Source organism: Cyprinus carpio, chromosome A16 (genome assembly GCF_018340385.1).
Source record: "Cyprinus carpio isolate SPL01 chromosome A16, ASM1834038v1, whole genome shotgun sequence".
Taxonomy (NCBI): domain Eukaryota; kingdom Metazoa; phylum Chordata; class Actinopteri; order Cypriniformes; family Cyprinidae; genus Cyprinus; species Cyprinus carpio.
Window position 1 is genome coordinate 4,214,409 of NC_056587.1, and position 21,139 is coordinate 4,235,547.

The 21,139-nt window shown below is 38.2% G+C and overlaps 2 protein-coding genes and 2 long non-coding RNA genes across 4 annotated transcripts; all 4 read left to right on the forward strand.

Annotated features, from left to right (window-relative positions):
* The first annotated feature begins 2,611 nt into the window (after positions 1–2,611).
* On the forward strand, positions 2,612–4,524 carry LOC122148066. The gene is made up of 2 exons (XM_042773343.1): positions 2,612–2,884; positions 2,968–4,524. Exon 2 carries the CDS (start codon positions 3,319–3,321, stop codon positions 4,264–4,266), a length of 948 nt encoding a protein of 315 aa, XP_042629277.1. The 5' UTR covers positions 2,612–2,884; positions 2,968–3,318; the 3' UTR covers positions 4,267–4,524.
* Positions 4,525–15,636: 11,112 nt separating this feature from the next.
* On the forward strand, positions 15,637–17,865 carry LOC109053981 (HMG domain-containing protein 3-like; the record flags this gene model as incomplete). Its single annotated transcript, XM_042771888.1, has 8 exons — positions 15,637–15,660; positions 15,802–15,942; positions 16,043–16,247; positions 16,333–16,437; positions 16,529–16,725; positions 16,823–16,964; positions 17,059–17,715; positions 17,795–17,865. Coding segments are annotated over exons 1-8 (1,542 nt in total), but the record flags the coding sequence as incomplete, so codon positions are not given.
* A 102-nt stretch (positions 17,866–17,967) lies between these two features.
* LOC122147959 lies at positions 17,968–18,583 on the forward strand. Its single transcript, XR_006161938.1, has 3 exons — positions 17,968–18,041; positions 18,125–18,455; positions 18,532–18,583. It is a non-coding gene; the product is annotated as an uncharacterized LOC122147959 (long non-coding RNA).
* A 1,332-nt stretch (positions 18,584–19,915) lies between these two features.
* LOC122147958 lies at positions 19,916–20,521 on the forward strand. Its single transcript, XR_006161937.1, has 3 exons — positions 19,916–20,052; positions 20,143–20,235; positions 20,322–20,521. It is a non-coding gene; the product is annotated as an uncharacterized LOC122147958 (long non-coding RNA).
* The last annotated feature ends 618 nt before the right edge of the window (positions 20,522–21,139 follow it).

Consider the following 21,139-nt stretch of genomic DNA (forward strand, 5'->3'; position numbering starts at 1 on the left):
AACACTTATTTTCTACAAGAATAAACATGATAACATATTATTAATTCATAGAAATAATTTTAAGCAATTAAAACCTGATAACATATTATTAATTCATATAAACAATTTAAGCATTTAAAACCTTGAAAATTACAATACTATTAAACTAACTTTAAAATCTCAAGGAGTTTATAAGTTATAAAGGGTTAAATGTCACAGTGCATGTTAAATAGCCTAAATGAACTTGTGTTAACAATATAATTAGAACTAACAATATAATTAGATTTTTTTTTAAATGAACAATTCCTGTATAGAATGGGACATCAACCTTTATATCAAACATTTTGAAATCGTCCACAGCTGAGCAACGCGCGAGGCAGGTTGAGCGTGCGAAGTTAATGTGCTGCACAAAGTTTTCGTCATGAAAAAAAAAGAAAGAAAAAAAAAAAACCCTGGATAGCCTAGATTAGGCCCAGACTCTGTTCCTAAGTATATAATAATTATAATTACTGTTAACCCACAGTAACAAATTTTAACCGATTAATCGCCTATTTTCGTTTGCTGCATGTTTTTTTTTTTTTTTTTATTATTTATTATTATATATTTTTTTAAAAACAGGCTAAAAAATAAATTAAGTTTGTGAGAGGAAGAAAATTTATAAGTAATGTATAAGTTGCATTTTATTACATTCAGAAATAATAACGGCTGGCCTAATAATGTTATAATGTGCCAACAGGATATTTTTAGTTCTCTTCACTTTACAACAAATCCTTTAAATTTAACAAATTTATCAGAACAGAACAAGAATTACAAATATATAATTCTAATGGATAAATACAATTGCAGTATATAATAATATAGGCTTAGCTATAAACAAACAAAAAAAATAAAAATAAATGAATAATAATTTAAAGCGAACCATAAGGTAAGGTTGGGCTCTCATTCGGGAGAAATCCAAACGTTTCCATATTCATGATGTTGCCTATTTCAAGCTTAACTATTATTCATTAGGTAAAATAGGCTTTGTAGTTCACGCGTGTTTCAGTATCGACGGATACGGAATTTTTGGTCACACAGTAAAGGCATAATTCAAAAATGCAAAGTGTTAGCAGTTTGAAAAATCAAGAATAATAACAGAATTAATAATAATTATTGCTAAATTCTGGACCGTTCTCATTTCGATCTGCAAATGGAACCTGAAGGATTTTTTTTTTAAACCAAGAATGAACCGAAATGAAAACATTTAGCTTTTTATCCGTATATATAGGCCTTATATTTAATGACTGTTTAATAACAATAGCAAGCATAAGATCCTTTGTGTAAAGGTCTTTCTTTTAATTTTTGATGAGTAGACTGTAGCCTAAGACTATCCTACATTTTGAAATTAACTCACTGTAAATTTTTTAATGGTTTTTAAAGATGTAACAATGTTATATCATAATGTTATTGTTGTTTTACCTCCTCCTTTTATCTCATTTTACAATTACATTCAGTTCGCAATCCGTCCCTTTGCGCCACCTGGCGGTAGTTAACGCAGTTAACGCCGCGGCCCTGCGGCGGCGGTATTATTCATTTTTGTTGTCTACCTACTGTATTTCCCTCTATATTTTTGAAAAGTATCTTTTCTTGTGTTTTTGTTCAGCCATTTTGTCAGTGCCTCTGCCTGTAGGTATGTGCTTTATTATAGACTTCTATGATTGCTAATCCACAATAGATGACGATTATTAGGTTCAATGTTCAGAATACGATTCCATTATATTTCAGCACGAATTTCGCGAATGGACAGCAACTCTTAAGTAACACGTAGAACGCGTTCATGTCAAGTAAATGTTTTGGGAAAAGCGCGTGGAATTGCGGCGAGCGTTTGTAACCTTGCACGTAGAGAGCGCTCTTCAGAGCTAAGATACATGGTTATCGGGAAACTCGACCCAGATCAGTTTTAAGCATTCATTAAAGTGAACTGGTTCAAAGGAGTCATTAGTTCGCAAATCGGACGTGTCATTAGTGGACAGATATGCTCATATGCTCCGCACATATAACATTACTCCCAAATATATTTTTAGGTGCGCACAGATTAAATTTTTAGGAGCATATGCGACAAAAATGTTGGCAATTTCGAGCCTTGTAGAAGCTGCTAAGCTTTCCTAGCTAGAAGTAAGCAATAACCAACATGGCGTTACTTTGCTAAGTTAGCCCAGAATCGTTTAACATTAATGCTATGGAATCATGACAAAAATGATCAATAGATTGGTTAAATTTTACTAGACCTGCATATAAAAATGAAAGACAATATATTGGATTTGATCACCTGAATCATCCGTGTTCACTGTCTTCGTCAGTCTGAAGCGGTTCACGTGAGTAGATGGTTGGGTGTGCGCGCATTCATAACGGTGCGCATACACTTTGAACTTCAATCGTGACAAATGATTGGACTACCTGCGGAGTGACGGCATGAATCAGAGGCACAAAAAATGTTGACAGCGGTGAGCGGTCATTATGTTTACCAATACTCGACCCATCTTGATTTACGAGAGCATCATTTTCAGGTAGGAAAAACTGGATTTCTGGATTTTTCCGGAAGAATCACACCCCTGTTACAAATAAGATCTTTGCAATAAAATGTGGCCTTGAGTTTATTTTCATCAATATATCAAGTAATCTGCCTAGAATTGACAATATGAGCCTTGTTTGCTTGTCTAAATAATTTGCGTGTGACTTGTGTATTTTTTCACAGATGGATATTACAATTCAAAAAGAGGGGTCTCTGCCAGAACTAAAACAGTGCATCAAATGCTGCAGTCATTTCCACTGTCCATTTGTGATGCCTCAGTTTTCCAACCAACACAGTTGGCAAAAGTGCAAACGCATCTGCAGGCACATTTCAATAGATCGGTCCAGCATGAAGGTAATATTTGCAAGTGTACATCTTATTATAGTGAAAAATTGTAAGACAAACTCAAAGTGCAATCTTATACTGCTGTTTTTCAGAATTACAATACACAGATGTGGACGGCTCTGCAGAAGTCAGCCACATTATCACTGCCTCTACTGCAAATCAACAATTTTAAGAAAACCTGATTTTATTAAACATTAAGGACTCTGCAAACAAAAACACCAACCCCTCACACTGAAGCCACCACAACTTCTGCCACAGCTCTGCCCACCATTCATGCACCTCCCTCCGCTGCTACGACTCTGCCCACCACTTCTGGCATTTCTAGGCTCTTCAAAAAAAATGGTCGAAAAAAAACAAAGCAACTAAAGAAATGTCCCAAACGTGATTTGATATGCCACCATAAAAATTTAAAAAGACATATAGAATGCAAACACAGCCCAAAAATGACGGACATTACTTCCTCATCCCATCTTGACAGTGAGTGCATAGACCCCCAGAATGGAGTCTATATAGTCCGCAAAAGTATTCATGGAGCTTCTACTCCACTACATGTGCAAATTAAAATATGGGGGGAACAACATCGTGTTTCATGTGAATTAAATGAGTGCCAGACTAATAAGGTGTTGGCTTGGAGAAGTGGACTGCTGTCATGCCAGTGTGTTCACCTCCAGTCAGTTTCATACTGCAAAACCTTTTTAACCTCACCTTCACTCACAGAAGAAAGTTTAAAAGAAATGGTTAAAAGCAAGTGGTTTGGGCAGGACAAAATAAAACAGTATGTCGATCGTCAAAAACTAGCCCAAGAAGAAAATGCACCACTATCAGTTGAATCCAAGATTGGAATCCCACCATCAAAAAGATTCATATCGGTCTACAAGCCTAATATATCATATTATAGTATACTGGACAGAGTCATGGTGTCATATGACACCAAGAAGAATTTATGGCACTGTCCCTGTGCAAAAACCCTGAGGTCATGCACCCATAAATACATAGCAAAATGGCACCTCTTTCAAGTGAACCCTGAACTCTTCCGAAAGGTTCAGAGCACTGAAAGCGCAGAAGAATTTCAGGCAACAGCGATGGAGGAAAGTGATGAAAGTGAGACTTATCCTACAAAGGATGTTTCTAAAGTAAAGAGCATGGTAGAATATATCCTAATGAATAAAAAGCTACCATCTACTATTCCCAATCATTTAAGGCTTTCTTCAGTCTATAAGGAATTTCCACAACACCTAATCCCTGATGAGACAATGTGCTACCACTGCTCAGACTGCACATTTCTCAGTGATCCTGTCTGCATTACACGTGAAGCAAAAATTCTTACAACTACAGGAATTGTGCAAGGTGGATCATTGTTACAGCATTTATTTTATTTTAATTATGAATAAATACTAAACCATTTTTTGTTTTTGTTATTTTTTTACATTCTGTATCTGCAGATATTTCAACCTACTACAAATTCCATCCTCTCTGTGGAATGGTGTACCGTTACCAAGAGTGGGGTAACGGTTTACATAATTTCAATGACCATGTCCTCCTTGATCTCTCTCTCTGCCTCACCATAAGAAACCTGTTGCAGGTAATCATTATACATTTTTTCCAACAATAGGATTTCTTCATCATATTGATTTAAATAAGATGTACTGATTAAGTGTGGTTTCTTTATCACAGGTGCATACAGCAGTCAGCAGAGTAGTGGAGTACTTGGAGGTGACTATCCAAGGCTATCTCCACTTTGAGGCCCTAACTGACCATGAATATCAGTATTCATGTGTGTCTTGTGGTGACCATCCGCCTGTGGTCATAATGGACCTCCACAAGAAGGCATCCTTTCATCTCTCTGGCTAAATTCCTTTTATGGGTATAAGTTGCAGAGAAGAAAGTCTTTGGTTTATAGTATGTATTTATTTTCTTTAGTGAGTGACATATCACAATCTCCACAAGATTTTAATTGAGAGGTGGATTTAGATCTGTTTTGGAAGGCACTGACAGAAGAACGGATTGCTCGAGGATTTTTTTCAAGTAAGGAAATTGAATATACCAGAAATAGCATGTAACCATTATTTAATTTCATAAGTGTTTTCAGGGGTACAATCCAAATTCTTTGATGTACTAACATGTTTGTTTGTTCCAAAGGCCAAAAAAACAACCAATTTTGTGTTCCACCTGGTTACAACTTTTGGGCACCCTGGATTGGGAGTAAGACGTGCAGAGCGACTGTTGTTCTCAACACTGAATTTGAGAAAGTGCACAAAGCTAAAACTGCAGACCGGAAAAAAAGTAAAAAGACGAACTGTAGAAGCAGAAAGTAAAATATTTCTTGCTAATTTTGTATGATTTGTCAGTGTTGGCATTTTATTTCACACATGCACTTAATGTGATAGGTGGAAGTGATAAGAAGACTGTGTCAAGAGTGTGGTTTAGATGCCAAAGGCTCTCGCACAGATCTACTCCTGCGACTTTTGGAGAAGATGAGGTCAAGGGAGGCCTATGACAAGGTTTTTGAAAAGATTTGGGCTGCTTCAGGTAAACCTCAATGTTGCATTGAAATATTACGAATAATTCAGAAATGTGCAAAGTCACACAGCCACAATGGGCCCTATTTTCCACTTGGCACTGGTTGGGGAGTGACTGGTGGCGTACAGCTCTGGGGGGTGTTGGTCTGACACTGGAGTGTGTTGTGGCCTCCGTCTGGGGGAGGTGCATTGGATGTGATGCAAGTGCAAGCCTAATCACCGTAATGCAAATCTGCTAATAAATCAGCCCATGCATTAATATTAACACGTTCGTTAAATAATAGGCTGCTATAAAGACATTATCACGGCACATGTCAGTGTGTATACAATATGAAATTGGGTAGAGGCAGCTGCTGATCTTTTGAAAGCCATTCCAGTATGCAGCCTCTTTTAGCAGCAGAAGCAGTGTGTGTACCTCTCACCTGGAGATGGGAAGACCTGTCCTCTCCTCACTGTCTTCTTCTCCTACCTCCCCCCTCTTCACACCACACTTTGTTCTCTTTTGCTGTTACTACATCCATGCCACTTTGTGGGTTCATCCAAAAGCAGTGTTTAAATCATTGCTCTTTGTCTTGGACAAAATTATGGCAAACAAATGTGCAGTATGAAATTCATGGTATAATGTGTGTACTCATTGTCTAAATGAGTGAAATATGAATAAAAAATAACATGAAATATGATGTAATGTAGGGCACGCTGATTATATCATTCAATTTTTATTTGTATAGCCCAATATTACAACAAAGTCGCCTCAGAGGGCTTTCCCAAAGTTGAATTGATTGGATGTAGTGGGGCAGGGTGAAGGCACATCCATACAGGTGAGGGGTGAGGTCCAGGGGACCACAGGTCAGGACAGGGCACAACATAGTTTATAAAGAAAACATTCTTCTCACACCATGGGGAAAGTGGAGGAAAAGTGAGTGAGAATGGAGAGCTCTGTGATTTGCTCAGAGCAGAGATGCCCCTTACTCTGAAGCACTGCATCTTTAAAGTTTTTTCAGCCCCAGTTCAGTTTCTCAACGTCTACATTGTTAAGGTCAACGCCACTGCCCTTCGTCATGACCTGTGATCATTGTAGGGCCCAGTGTCATTCATGGGATTAGAAAAAGTGTTTTTAACAATTTGCTTATCTTTGTTGTACGTTTGTCTGTTCCAGGAGGCTGGGCTGTCATCAGGTGCCCTTGTGGCATAGTGTGCAGTATAAAATGTAATCTGCGAGCAGAAAGTCCACAGGATTCTGCAGATATGCTTCTGTCTTGGAGGCATCTGCCTAATATTGTAATATACAACTTTGCCCGTGGACTGTCCACCCATACAAACCTGAGGCAACCCATAACTTTCACACCTTTCGAAGGAAGGTTACTCAAACCAACCCCTGATCCATCCAGATGGTCATCCAATAACTGGTTCTGAAGAACACTATGTTCTGTATGACCGCTTTCACGAAGACAACACAAAAGACCCTCGTGATTCACTGACGCAGCTTCGTCTTGTGCCTCAACTAGCTGGCAAAGCTGCAGAACAGCTTTTTTCAAAGCTAAAGAAAAATAACTACTTTATGAACATGGCATTACCATCCACAATTTTCCTCATGCGAAACATCATTACAATGTCAGAAAAAATGAGAAACGTCTTAATGACATAAAAAAGGAATTCAACACAAACATTCACATGAATGTCCACAGCCAGGTTGTGTTAGGTAATCTTTCCCTTGCTCACATTTGTGTAACAAATACAGCACTATATCCTTAACTGCACTAGTGTATATTTGTATTTTATAGAAAATCTATTATCCACAGAGAACTGCATGGATATGTCACTTGGTAATTTGACTGTTCATTGTAGTTGCTTAATGTCAGGTTTCTGTTATCTATCTATCTATCTATCTATCTATCTATCTATCTATCTATCTATCTATCTATCTATCTATCTATCATCTGACTATTTCTATCTTGTCAGTCTTGTCAATGAAAGTGTCAGTGTCATCATGATGAAAAGTCCTGACACCATTGTTTATGAACAAGATCAAATGGCTTTGTCATGTTTTCATTATGACAGTTTACTCTGTCAATGCTTTCCAATGCAAAAAAGTCAGATCTTGGTGACACTACCTGAAAATGCTCAAGACAGCACTATATACTATTTGCACAGCCATTTGAAAAATAGAGTAACGTTACACATTACTGTATTTAGTGAGGTAACTGGTACAAGACACTGAATATGTTTCACATTTTTACTGCATATGATCTTTGCAGTTCTAATTTGTTCACAGCATTATGCAAAAGAAAAATTACACCCTTATTTACAACAAACATAAACTCCCTTTGGGTAGAGCTGTGCAACTGTAAACAATATTGCAGTACATATTGGAACTGAACATACAACATACATAGTACTGTAATCATTCATGCACATCCAGACGTTCCTCTCTGTCTGGCCACATAATTTCATCTACATCACAGTTGAGATTCTGAGAAATTGTTCAATTTAGGAGACATTTTCAGAAACAAAAAAAAGATTTAAAAAAATGTGTAAAATTAGCTTGACAACATTTTTGTATGTAATGACTCCAGCAGTGAAATGAGGACTATTAGTTTTATATGGAATGACTATTCAGCATTCACAAGTAGTTAATTTTGACTGACATGACATAAGCAAATGATAATGCTATAAAACAGCTGAGAGTTGTATGAAAGCAATTGATGCATGTCCAAAAGCATTTGCAATTTGTTCGAAGGAATGAGAAACTGCTACTATGAAGTGCACAAATGACTAAATGATGTGGAGGTTGAACTAACTGTTGTGCAAATGTAAATAGTGATGTGAGAAATGCACCAAAGTGACTGAAAAAAAAACTGTAAAGTCTCCACACACTATAACAGGCTTGAAATCTGTGATTTCCAGAGATGTCAAGAGGGCATTTTAAATTATAACTGGGTGGTCTGTAAATTACTGCAAGAAGTGCTTATTTGGGGGCTTCTATCTTCAAAACCAAATATTCCAGATCAGTAACATTCTGTATGTATATTAGAGGAGAAACTTGAAAGCTGTTCTTCACATAAATTGCCACTCCACTACCATTCTTATTTGCCAAATGGGCGTAGTTTGTGTCCGGCTGCAGGTATGCAGGAACAGCGGAGCCTGACAGGTGTGTTTCAGTGAGACACAAAACATCAGCCAGTAAAATTTCATGATGGCATTTCAAATCATCTAAATGACACTCCAGTCCCTCTGTGTTATGATGTGAATTTAAGAACTGATTTATGTGAAGAAGGGGCTGGACGTTGTGAACGTCAGATTTTGGCATGTTGTCCAAGGAGGCATTTATTTCTGGATTACAGAAAATTTTCTTTTCATCAAAGTCAGTGATGTGCAGTCCGCTGAGTGTTGTTGTTCTGCTGAGTGCAACATATGCCATGCCTGATTCAAATATGTGCTTTGGAGATACAACACTGCAATCTGTTGTCATTCCTTGGACTTTATGGATTGTGCATGCAAAAGCAAACTTCATGGGAAATTGCCTTCGAACTGTTCCTTTTTTTAGTGGTTCCTGTGTCAGTGTTATCATTTGAAAATGATCTTTCCAGAAGTCCAGCACATGGTCCTCATACACACAGAGTGGGTTTGCTCTTCCAAGTGGTGGCAGCTGGAAAAAATCACCAACAGCGAGTATGGACAATCCACCAAAAGGTTTCTGGTTTCCTTTTATCTGTTGCAGTCTCCAGTTCACATATGGAGGCTTCAAGCTTCTTGGGAGTTTCAGAAGACAGTGCAGTGTTTTACCTGATATATTAAAGGCTGCAGTGCCTGTGAATCCGGTTAAAAGAACAGTAGGCTGTGAAATGTCAGTATGATCTCGCATGCATGGAAGCCTACGCAGGATTTTGGATGCTTCTACATGAATAGTTTTAATAACGTGTGATTTACCAACTCCGGCTCCTCCATTCAAGAAATATAAAAACTGTTGCGGGTTTTCACCTGAGACACATCTTTTGCACCAGTCTCGAACTGCATAAAATATGGAAGCTTGTGTTTGATTCAAGCTCTGATACATTCTGCGAATCTGTGCATGATTTAGCTGGGCAGCTTCCATGAGTGGCATAGCTGTGTTACTGACAGAGGTAGATGCTGTGTATTCAGGAATGTCTTCTTGCTCATTCACTTCATTAGGATCAGTGGGTTCACGTTCCATAATGCTCTCCAATCTGATCAGTTCATTTGCAGGTGCCAGTGTAGTCCATGAATCTTCAATTGGCCCATTCTGTTCAAAATCCTCAATTGCCTTTTCAATAGCCTCGTTGTGTTTTTCATATTTCTTACAGTTTTCATTTACAGTGTTGAACACAGGCTGCAGTTCATCAGTTCCTAGTAGTTTTACTGAAGCAAATGCATAAAATGATTTATATGTTGGGAATCTTGTGGACTTCAGCTGTTCTTCTGTGCGATATGGCAAGTACAGTTTTAGAAGAGTTCCATAGAATTTGTCTGCATGTTTTTCTTGTGAGAAACGAGCAAATCTAATAACAGCAGGTTTTCCCTTTGTTCTTTTCTGTATGTGTCCCATGTTTTGTTGGAGTGGCAAAACTTGTTTACCATTTTTCTGTCTTCCATAAACAATGCGGTATTCACTTGCAAATTCCGCCATGCACATGTTCTCAAATTCAGTTCTGTTTGGTCTGGCCTTGTACTTGTCTGGCAATCCTGTCATCCACACATTCTCCATGTCATCATCCATGGTCTGCAAGTACCTCATTGGTAAACTCATCTTTACAGCATTGTCATCAGTGGGTATAAAAATGACAGAACGTGATGATGATTTCAGTTTCAGACTGCATGTGTGAGCGACTGCCTCTTGAGCGCTGACTTCTCTGTTCTTTGGATAGGCATTCATGACCTGCTTCATGCACTCACGATCAGACAGGTTATCATGGCTTGAGTCTTTTTTCACTCTCTTCAGGTAATCACTCATCTCATGTTCAGATTTTGAAATGTACGAGAGCATGTACATGATACAGCTGTAGGGGTTCAGAATGAACTGTATGTCCATGTTTGCATTCCAAGCTCTTAATAACATTGGATTGTAGCCATTAACCCAGCAGTCCTGTGGTTGTCTCTCCATAACTATTAAACTTGAAGTAGACAGAGCCTCAATATGTTTCTCATACTCTTCATAAGTCATGTTTGCTTGATTAAGTAGCTGTGTAATGGTTTCAAAACTCTGACTTGAGTCATTCAGTAGATCCCACACCTTCTGTAGCTGTTCTTTTGCAACACTGGCATAATCTCTTTCCTCTGATCCATTCTCATCATCAGACTGTTCTGCAGGAGGAGGTCTGGGGTGGGTTATTGTGGTTCTGTTAATGTGTGGTGGTTTAGGAAATCCAAATCTGCAGTGCTTCTTGTTCTTTCTACAGGATTTGGAATGATTACGGCTGTGCATCTGCACTTCACTTACAATTCTGTGCAGTTCTGGGTCTTTGTTTGGATCTGGTAATTTGCATGAGATATATTTATTAATGAAATCACAAACATCCTGATCTTCATCATTTTCGAACTCTGGAGCATCTTTCACCCAAAATAAGCAGTGAATGTGCGGAGAGCCACGTAACTGAAATTCTACTCTGTAAAAAAAGTCAATTACCTCACCGATAGGCCGAGCAGGTGACATGATTAGATCCCCCATTAAGGCTTCAACACGTTTTTCAAACATCCGCATGGCTGTGACCGGGTTGCTTCTCAGGATTTCACATTTTTCAGACCAGTCTAATTCATCAAAGTTCACAGTCACTTGTTGTGCTTTAATAGCAGTAATCACTTCAGGCCATCTCATCTCAGCAGCACTAAACGTACAGAAAAATGTGGGAGTGCCCAGCTGTCTCAACATAGCAAATAAGTCACGCATAGTTTTCTCCCAGTATGCTGGAGTCCCTCTTAGTGGTTGCATGAAACGTGTTGCCTCCTTATTATTCACAAGCTTTTCTAACTCCTGTTTATCCTGCAGCAGTGAACAGTTTATTCTGCGTCCATCACGGGTCATGGGTTTTGCTTTTCTCAGCTGGATAGACATACTAGATGTGGCCATGTGTATTTCAGTCACAAATTGTGCAAAGAAGATGTAGCCTGTATCTCTTGCGCAATGATTATCTACAGAGAATAGCCTTGTGTTGAAGTACCTGCTGGGGGAAATATGCTTTGCTCTTTCAGGCTCATCAAGTGTATTCTTACCATCAGGGAACTGTATTGGGAACGCCATTGATTCAAGATTAAAAACTTTAAAAATGCTTGCAGGAGTGTTTCACTCTGCTGGGGCAATGCAAAATATTCCATCATCATAAGACAACAGCTGCTGACCAAGATCTGGAGGCTGAAGACATGTATCTAAAACAAGACCAGGGGGTTGCCCTTCAGAAGTTTCAGGATCACCAGTAGAATCATTATGTTTATTGTCATCACTTGGTTGTTTATTGTTTTCACTCGGGCCACTGCTGTTAATGTCCACTTGTTCATCCTGTTCACTATGATCATGATGTTCGTGATCATTGAGCATTTTATCTGCTGAGAGTTCACTGTTGATAACAATATCTTTATATTCTGAATGAATTTCTCTCAGTTTTCCTAATGCTGACAAGACCTTATGCATATTCATAGTCTGATAGTGACCTTGGTAGCACAGACGTCTTTTCAGTTTCACTGTAAGCAGCTGTGATTCACTTCTTGGTCTGGGAAAACAGTTAACTGTTGTTTGTACTTCAGATGCAACAGAAATTACAGCTCCCTTTATGCCTTTTTGTTGACCTTTAGGTAGTGATACTATTTTAGCAAAGATAATGTACTTTGCAATAACATGTCTTTCTAAAATATTTAAATCAGAGAGCTCTGGAGGAATGGAAGTAAACTGAAGGTTATTAGCAATATCTGTCATTACACCTCATTACACCTCTCAAAAGCGTTGCATGGCAGCAGTGACAGATCCATTCAGTTTATCCTTTCTACAAATCACATTAACAAATACAAACATAAGAAATGTGAACATAGCTACCTGTCAAACACTGGGAAACAACTGTTGGATTCTTTTGATAAATCTCATGATCACATCTACGCACCTGATTGGAGAAAAGTGCTCTCGCACAGCATGTGCAAACATATGTTGGTCCCTGTTTTATTACATCTTTAAAAGTGTTTAATGCCTGTAATGACACTAGATCATGAATTTGAACTGGTTGGCTATTCATGCATATTTCTCTCTGCTGGCGCATATGCTCAATTTTTTTGTATCTGCACCTTATGTGTTCTGCACACTATATCTTGAGTAGTGCAAGAGTCTTTTGTTTTTATGAGATTTGAACAAACAGTATTCTTTCTGGCGTGCTCTGAAATGTGGATCATGCTGATAAAGCCGTTTGAAACTTCTCTTTCTTTGTTGAAAGAAGTTCAAATAATTTTTCATTCTTCTTGTAAAACTGTCTTTTTGCTTTTGCCTGAAAAGCATATCTTTCGAATACCTTTTAGTCATGTAACATTTGTGCTCCTCCTTATATTCAGGATTATTCCTGTAAATTGCAGTTATGTAGTTTTTTTGTTTTTCCCTGAATTGTGCATTATTCCTGTAATTTGTAAGGATATAGTTTTTTTGTTTTTTCTTGAATTTTTCATCATTGTTGTAGTCACTTATTTACCTTACCTCTTTTTCTTTTTCTGTACTCGTCAGTATATTTATAGTTGTCTTTCATGGCTTGTTTGTGCATTTCTCTGTAATTTTCATTATTCCAATACTTGTTTTTCATTGCTTTTTTTTTGTCTTTCCTTGTATTCAGCACAATTTTTGTAGTCATTTCTTTTATATGTTGGCTTATGTTGCCATCTTGATTTTTTTGCCATTTATTACGTAGATGCACCCTGCACATTGCTTGCAACTGGACCATGCAGGAATGTGTTATGAGAAATTCCTCTGAAAGGGACATTTCTATCTGTTTCTAAATGATCAGTGATGTTAGTTTTATCCATTAGATCTAGATCATCTGTCTGGTTTTCTTCATTCAACAGATGATCACCTGATGCAGCTTCATCACATGGCCACTGAATTGGATCTGTGACTTGAACACATTGTTCTGAATCTACAGTAGGATTACTCTGACCACTCTTTAGCTCGGTGTTATCAGTAGAGATGGATGAATGAAAGGGCTCTAAATTATTAAGAGCTTGACACTCAAAGGAACGTGTCTTTGCTTTGACACCTTTCAGGTGTTATGTGCATGAATGACACAGGCAGAAGATCAAATTGGTCCTGATCTCTCAGATCAAAACACCATTGGAACACCAGGAGGAGTCTTTGAACCAAGTCTTCTAAAAGAGAGAATGTCAGCATTACAGCAGTACCTGTGTTTTCATCGGCAGGCAAACCATCTGATGTTCTGCAGTAAGAATCAAAATAGCCAAACCTCCCTGAGTGATCTCTGAACACAGCGATACACGATGCTCCACACATTAGCAGCGCGTCACTCACGTCAGCTCGGAGACATGTTCTCGAGGTTTTCATACTCTCCCATAGCCGGTGCGTCTTGAAGAAAGCCAAACATCAGATACATTTCAGTGACATTTCCTATATTTCTTCTATCCTGCTCTTACAGATGCATCAATCAATATTATTAGTTTCGGAAAGTCCCCTTTTGCCACAGTGCACTTCATGTTGCACTATGTATCACTGCAGTTTATGCCCTGCCCTGAAGCCAACCACCCTGAAAAACATCAAGCAACACTGGGAAGTCCATTTAAAAAAGGCAATTGTTTTCCAAGGTAGGTTCGTTACTCTATTTTATTGTAGCTGTAGCTTACTTATAGAGGCTCAAACACAGTCATAGATAATTATCCTTAAAATAAATATAATGTGCTGCCCTGTAACAATTTGTGCTGTGTAAACCACTATTTAAATAAAGACTTCAAAGTTAGCGTACCTAATTATGTCATCGCCTGGCTATTGATTGCTTTTTTTTAATTTATTGAATATCGATTTCTAATGATGCTTTGGTATTATTTTTCCTGATTTTTATACTGTGCTTTATCTACAGACAAAAGATTACGTCGTTGCCATTTGCCCTGCAGAAGTGAGGCTCATTACCATTGCCCCAATTGCAGCAACACTGTTCTCAGGAGATATGTTATGGAAGCTCACCTTCAGATATGCTCATCCTCAGATGTACCCCGCCCCTCTTTGGCTTCACAACCCTCTAAAACACCACCTGCACTGGTTCCTGTGTCCACAACGACACCTGCACCGGTTCCTCTGTCCGCAAAAACAGGTTCACAGTCATCAAAAAACAAAAATGTGATTAAATGCCCACATTGTTCAGTCACTGTGCTAAAAAAGAACTTGGTAATCCACATTAACCGAAAACATACTGACCATTCAAAAGATATTACAATGAATTCACATCTTTCTAGTGTGTGTATTGACTCATCAAATGGACTGTCAGCAGTTCAAAGAAGTGGTCATGGTTTCTCTGTACCAGTTCATGTACAGAGAAAGACGTGGGGCAAAGCTCATTATGTTAGGTGTGACTTGGAGGAATGTCGCTCACCGGAGTGGACACACGTTTAGTCTCTGTGAACACCTTCGTCCACTGGATTATTGTTGTGAGAGAGCATTTGAGGAGTTCTTGGAATCAAGTGTCCTTGATGAGATGGTGAAGCTCAGATTCATAGGAGAAGCAAAGAAGGCAGTTTGTTTGAAAAGGCAAAAATCAGCATAGGCAGCTCATGTCCCATTTTCAGTGTTGGTGGCATTAGGTAAATCCCAAGAGCAAATCACCCTCTCCGTACATGAGCCTTTATTCATCACTACAGTCACCTTGGGAGAGTAATGGTCACATACAATTCCTCTGCTGGTACTTGGCACTGCCCATGTGCAAAGCCCCGAATGTCTTGCCCTCACAAAAACATTGCCAAATGGCACTTATTCCAAACAAATAAGAGCTTATTCACAACAGAGAAAGCTACTAAATTGAGTGACACCTCGTGTCCACCGCACTTAGATGAGCACATGGACACTCCCCCAATTCACCTTCAAAACACTGTGGAATATATATATAACAAAAAGAAATTCCAGGTAATCTCCAAGAAGCAGCGGCCAAATCAAAGACATTTCCATCAAGGTATCTTCCAGTGGAGATGACTTGTATGATCTGCGATGGTGAAATTGCACTTGATGAGCCAGCACTGATTACTGCGAAAACTAAAATTGTAACCATGGAAAGTGTCATTGATGGTAAGGTCAATATTCAAATATATTCATTCATTATTCAAATGAAAAGAAACAGCTCAGAACTAAGCAAAGCATTTGTTTATGTTTCTACTTTATAAAAGGTTGTATCATAATCATTATGAATGTTATTTCTTTTTTACTATTTTTAGACATCTCCGGCTTACACCAGAAGATGCCTAGGGTGTAATATGATATATCGGTACCAGGAATGGCAGGATGGTCTCCACAGTTTTGATGATCATGTGCTTCTGAGTCTCGAGCTTTGTCTATATCTAAGACACAGTTTACAGGTTTGTCTTTATTACATAGTGTTTTATAACTAATGTTCCCATCCAGTAAAGAAGCCATTCAGAGAATTGAATTAACCCATTGTCATTATGTCTATTCCAGAACCACATATCAGTTTCCAGGGCTATAGACACTTTGGAGGGCCTCCGGGGAGTAAAATACCCCAACAGAGACACCATACTCCATGGGTACTGTCATTTCGAAGCCTTGACAGATACTGACTACATCTATTCTTGTGTTAACTGCGGTTACCATCCCCCTGAGGTTATTATGGATTTGCACAAGAAGGGTGTTTTTAGCATGTCAGGTAAGAGTTTGTTTGCTATAATACGATAATCAAAGTAACAAAGTAAATGTACTTGTATATATTTATATAATTTTTTTTTTCTTAGTGAGTGACCTCAAAGAGCCTCCACCTGAGTTTAGAGGGGAAGTTGACATTGAGGATTTCTGGAAATCAGTCAATCTTGAGATGATTGGTCGAGGATTTGTTCCCAGTAAGTGTTTTCTCTTTTAACCCACAAGAAAATTGTACTTTGTCTCAGTGTTTATATAATGTAGACTTCTAAATATGTGCATTTGTCTCAGGCCAGACCAAAAATCCATTTGCTGTGCAACCTAGTTATTCAAGGTGGGCTCCATGGATAGGACACAAAACTAGGATGGATCACACTGTACTGAACACAGAATTTGCAAAAGTTACAACAGCAAAGGTCACGTCAGCTGAAGCGCAAATGATGAATGTGTCAGAAGACCGTCTCGTGGATGAGCTGATGAAGCAGAAGGTATAAATTCTGAGAAAATCCAACTAATTGCTACAGTTGAATCATGTTCCCTTTATTAAAAGAATTGTTCTGACTATGTTCTTACTTTATATAACAGGTTGGTGTTGTCAGAAAACTCTGCAAGGCCTGCAATATTGACTCTAAAGGTTCTCGCATGGATCTCATTTCAAGATTGCGAGCAGAGATGCAGAACAGACAGTCCTATGACAAAATGTTCCAGAAAATTTGGGGAGCGTCAGGTGGGAATAATGATATTTTTCTTTCATGACATAACTATTGAAAATTTTCAATTTTTACATGTCCTTATTCAATTTTGTATTGTGGCTTATCCAGGTGTTTGGTCAGTCATCCTATGCCCACATGGTGTGGTGTATAGCATAAAGTTTAATTTGAGAGCAGAGAGTCCCAGGGATTTTGCGCACCTGCTGTTGTCATGGAAGCACATTCCTAATGTTAGTATATATGATTTTGCACGAGGCTTGGCCACGCATGGTAATTTGCGTGTACCTACAGATATCCCGTTTCATCCACACGAAGGGAGACTTGCTGAGCCAACACCAGAAAGCATCAGTTCAGCAAAGCAGGGCAAACTGAAGGTGTCTCTTCCTTGGCTGTTTGAGAAAACAGACAATTCAAGTTCCAAAGGCCATCCCATAACTGGATCATCCGAGCACTACGTGTTGTATGACAAATTACATGAATCAAACACGAAAGACCCCCAGGATGTACTCAGAAGAATTAGCCTGGTCCCAGAGCTACAGGGTTGGCTGAATAGTCAAATTGCAGAGCAGTTTTTTGCAAGCTTGCGAAAAAACAACTATTTCCTCAACAACATGGCACCTTCAACGCACATCTTCATTATGTGCAACATTGTTCATCACAAGAACACTTCCACAAACCAAAAGCTTCTGGAAGTACAGCTGCAACGTGGTCACAGACCTCATGGTCTTGAAAATATCACCCTTTCTGACTTAGGACAAGCAATTCTAGGTTAGTAGCCAAAAACTATGCTGCACTGCTTTCTGTTATAAATTGCAGTAGTAAACTTGTTATACCCTTTCTTTCTCAGCCCAACAAGCCAGTGACAGAGAAACTGTTCAGCACCATCCACATCAGTTAAACCAGAAAGACTTTGGTGACTTTTTTCTTGTAACTTTCAATGGGGTTTTTTTTTTTTTTGTCTTTATGCTAATACTTTTGTCTTAATATATACAGTAAACTGTGGACGTCAATGTGAGGTATTCACAAAGTGTGAAAATATTGCAGCTTGTCGAGGGTCATGGACTTTGGGAAGTCATCCAGCTCAAAAAGAACTAGTTAGTTTCAATAATTAATATAACAGTTTAATTTAATTCGGTGGTACTTTTTGGATGTTGAAAGCTGTTGTTGTTGTTTATAGCTCAACTATATACTGGACATTGAGAGACCAGGAAATGAACTGATTGTTCGAACCGCCAACACAGTCTTAACCCGTGCTGACTTTTGGACATTGGGCTTGAACAGAGACATGGAGTCCACTGTAAGATCATGGCTGTTTTACATTGCTTTATATGTTGGTACAGTGTACATATTATAAAAAAATTACAATACTTGAGTATTTACAGTACATGTTTTGAATTCTGCCTTGTATACACAATATCCTGCAGGGCAAGAACATTTACATAGTTGACCTTTATGTTGTACCAACATGGCTGCCACCAAACAACTGTGATCCATTTTTGAGTCTGCCTGTAAGTACAGTATATGCTGTTATATTCCCTGTTATGCTCAGTTATATGTTTACTTAAACTTTCTGTATCATGTCAGGATGATGCTCACTTAAAAGACACACTTGTGATTCCAGTTTGGACACCAGGACTCTACCAGTTGTGTGTACGTATTCACACTGCATTTGAGTGATTAAAAAAATGTGTTTTCTGTTTATGACCATAGTGCTTTGATTTCAGTGCAAAACTGCAGTAAGTACCAAATAGATGTAAATGTACACATTTTAAAATAACTTTTAATGTGTTTTCAATGTTTTTTTTTTTTTGTTTTTTTTTGTCAAATGTGAAAATAGAAAATGGCAGATTGTGTTGTTTTTAATGTAATTAAGAAAAATCAATACTGTACATTTTCTTTAGGTTTTGAAGCCAGTCCAGAAAGAAATTCTCTTTTTAGACTCTAAATGCTATGAGACACCACTTGGATTTGGTGCCCAGAGATACAAAGCTCTGTTGAGGTCTTTAGATGAATTTATATAAAATGCGCGTTGCGCTTTTGTTCAGAAATGGTCACGTTCATATGAACTGTCTCTACGTGGCAAGATCATCTTATTTCAGAGATTGTTCAGTTGTTGCTGTTTTCTTAATTGCATGAAGGTTTGTACTTGTTCTAATATATTTCAGGTTTCTCAGACCTTATTTGTATCCGGTATGACCTTTTAGATTTAAACACCTTGTGTCATTGTGAAGCTTATGATCTGAGAAATCTGTTTGAACTGAGAATGCTTGTATGCTCAGTTGTTTGATTATGGTCACAGTTTTGTGACTTATTTCATGAATTTCATAGTATTGCATGCATTGTTCAGATGTTTTCTTATATGCATGAAGGTTTGTACTTGGGTTGTAGAACAGGCTTCTCAGCGGTTACTGAAAGTACTAGATGGTCCCTATATGACTTGAGCTCTTGTTTGTAATCAATATTGTGTTAATGTTATGTACATGGTTGCAAGCCATATTTAAACTATTTTGGAATCCCTAGCTCTTTTAAGAACCTCAGTTTGAGAAACAGTTCTACAGATTTAAATGTGCATGAAGGTTTTTATACAGCGGAAAATTCAAATGTAAAAAAAATAAACAAATTATAATTTATTATTATTTTTTGTAATCAACAGGGATATTGCAAACAGGATAATGCCTGGAAATTGGACTGAAAAGACAGGCCTTGACTTACAGGTAAATTCCATGATCTCTCGAAGTATTACTTTTTGAAATATTAAATTCACTCATCTTTCTTTTGTTTTATTGAAGGGGTTTCCAGGTCAACCTTATGGCAATGACTTTGGTGTCTTTATGTTAATGTAAGATTGTTTGTTGTTGTTGTTGTTTATCCTCTGGCTGTTTTTAATCCTTTTTGCCTCAATGATTTTTCCTGTATAGTCTGCATTTTACATGGTGATGGATTCCTCGTTTGACTACACAATTGTGAGTACTTCTTTACAATATTGTTGAGTCAGAGAGATTTAAATATTCAAAGGGGTTAACTTGCATCTTATGAGCAGCTGGACATCCCAGAACTGCGTAAATGGTGGTGTGTGATGTTAATGGAGAACTATGGGCTGGATAGGTACAGTATTTCTTTTAATTAAAAAATAATAATAATTTCATGGATTTAAACAAATTATGGAACAATGTGTTATATTGTCACTTTTTACAGCCACGGAAAGGTTTTTGCACACTTCACTGAGGAGTCTAAAGCCGCACTAAGCGGTGATCGGCAGCCTGCTTTTAGACTAAGGAAACCTGTCAGGTAAAAGCATTTGCTTGAGAAAATGACACTAATAATGTCATGGTACCTTGTGAATGTTTGCTTATTCTGTGGTGTTTGACTAACAGGAAGAGCCACAACACTGGGTTCAGGAATCATCATCATCACAGGTATATATACTGTGTAGTGGGTCAGACACAATAGAAATTCTCTTTAAATATGCAGTTTTAAAATTAACACACTCAAGTGTAATATTCATCTGATTGTATTTCATAAATTGTTAGGCAGATGATGCAAGTATAAATGTACTGCCTCCTGTGATGGAGGATGTACTACTTGAATCATCACAAGAGGTACACTGTTTTGTTACAGGATTAGCAACAAAGTCAAAGTAACTGTTTCTTTTTGTTTTTTTGAACAATTCTGAATTAATGCTTTTGGTTTCTTACCATGGTATCTCCCTTGTTCTTTGTGTTATTTTACAGAACCAGTTGATGAGAGATTTAAAGGAAGCCAGCAGCAAGTGGTGTTTGGAGCAGTCAAGTGTGCTGCTTGGTTCTGTTCAGCTGCCCAAAGTACTCTGTATGGAGGATGAAGATGTTGATGAGGCCATGGACAAATTACAGAAAGATCAATTTTCAGAGGACAGAATTGATGCTCTGGAACCTTTCTGCTTTATTTTTTTACTGAGGAGGAGGACATGGTCTTGTTCCTTGAACATGTAGTTGATGAACATGTAGTCATGAATCTGAAAGTATTCCAAGTAGGGCTCGCTGCAGCCTGCGGTGGACATCCAACCCCGCCCACATCCAAGTGTGACGGCAGAAGTCACGCCCATCCCGACACAACCCCGCCCACATCCAAGTGTGACGTAAACGAAAGCCACGCCCATATCAAATACGTCTCCTCATGTGATTTCCCCATCCCCGTACCTGGAAACCCGGAA

Coding starts and splice junctions, on each gene's coding strand:
- LOC122148066 (XM_042773343.1), top strand. CDS start 3,319: ATGACGGACATTACTTCCTCATCCCATCTTGACAGTGAGTGCATAGAC.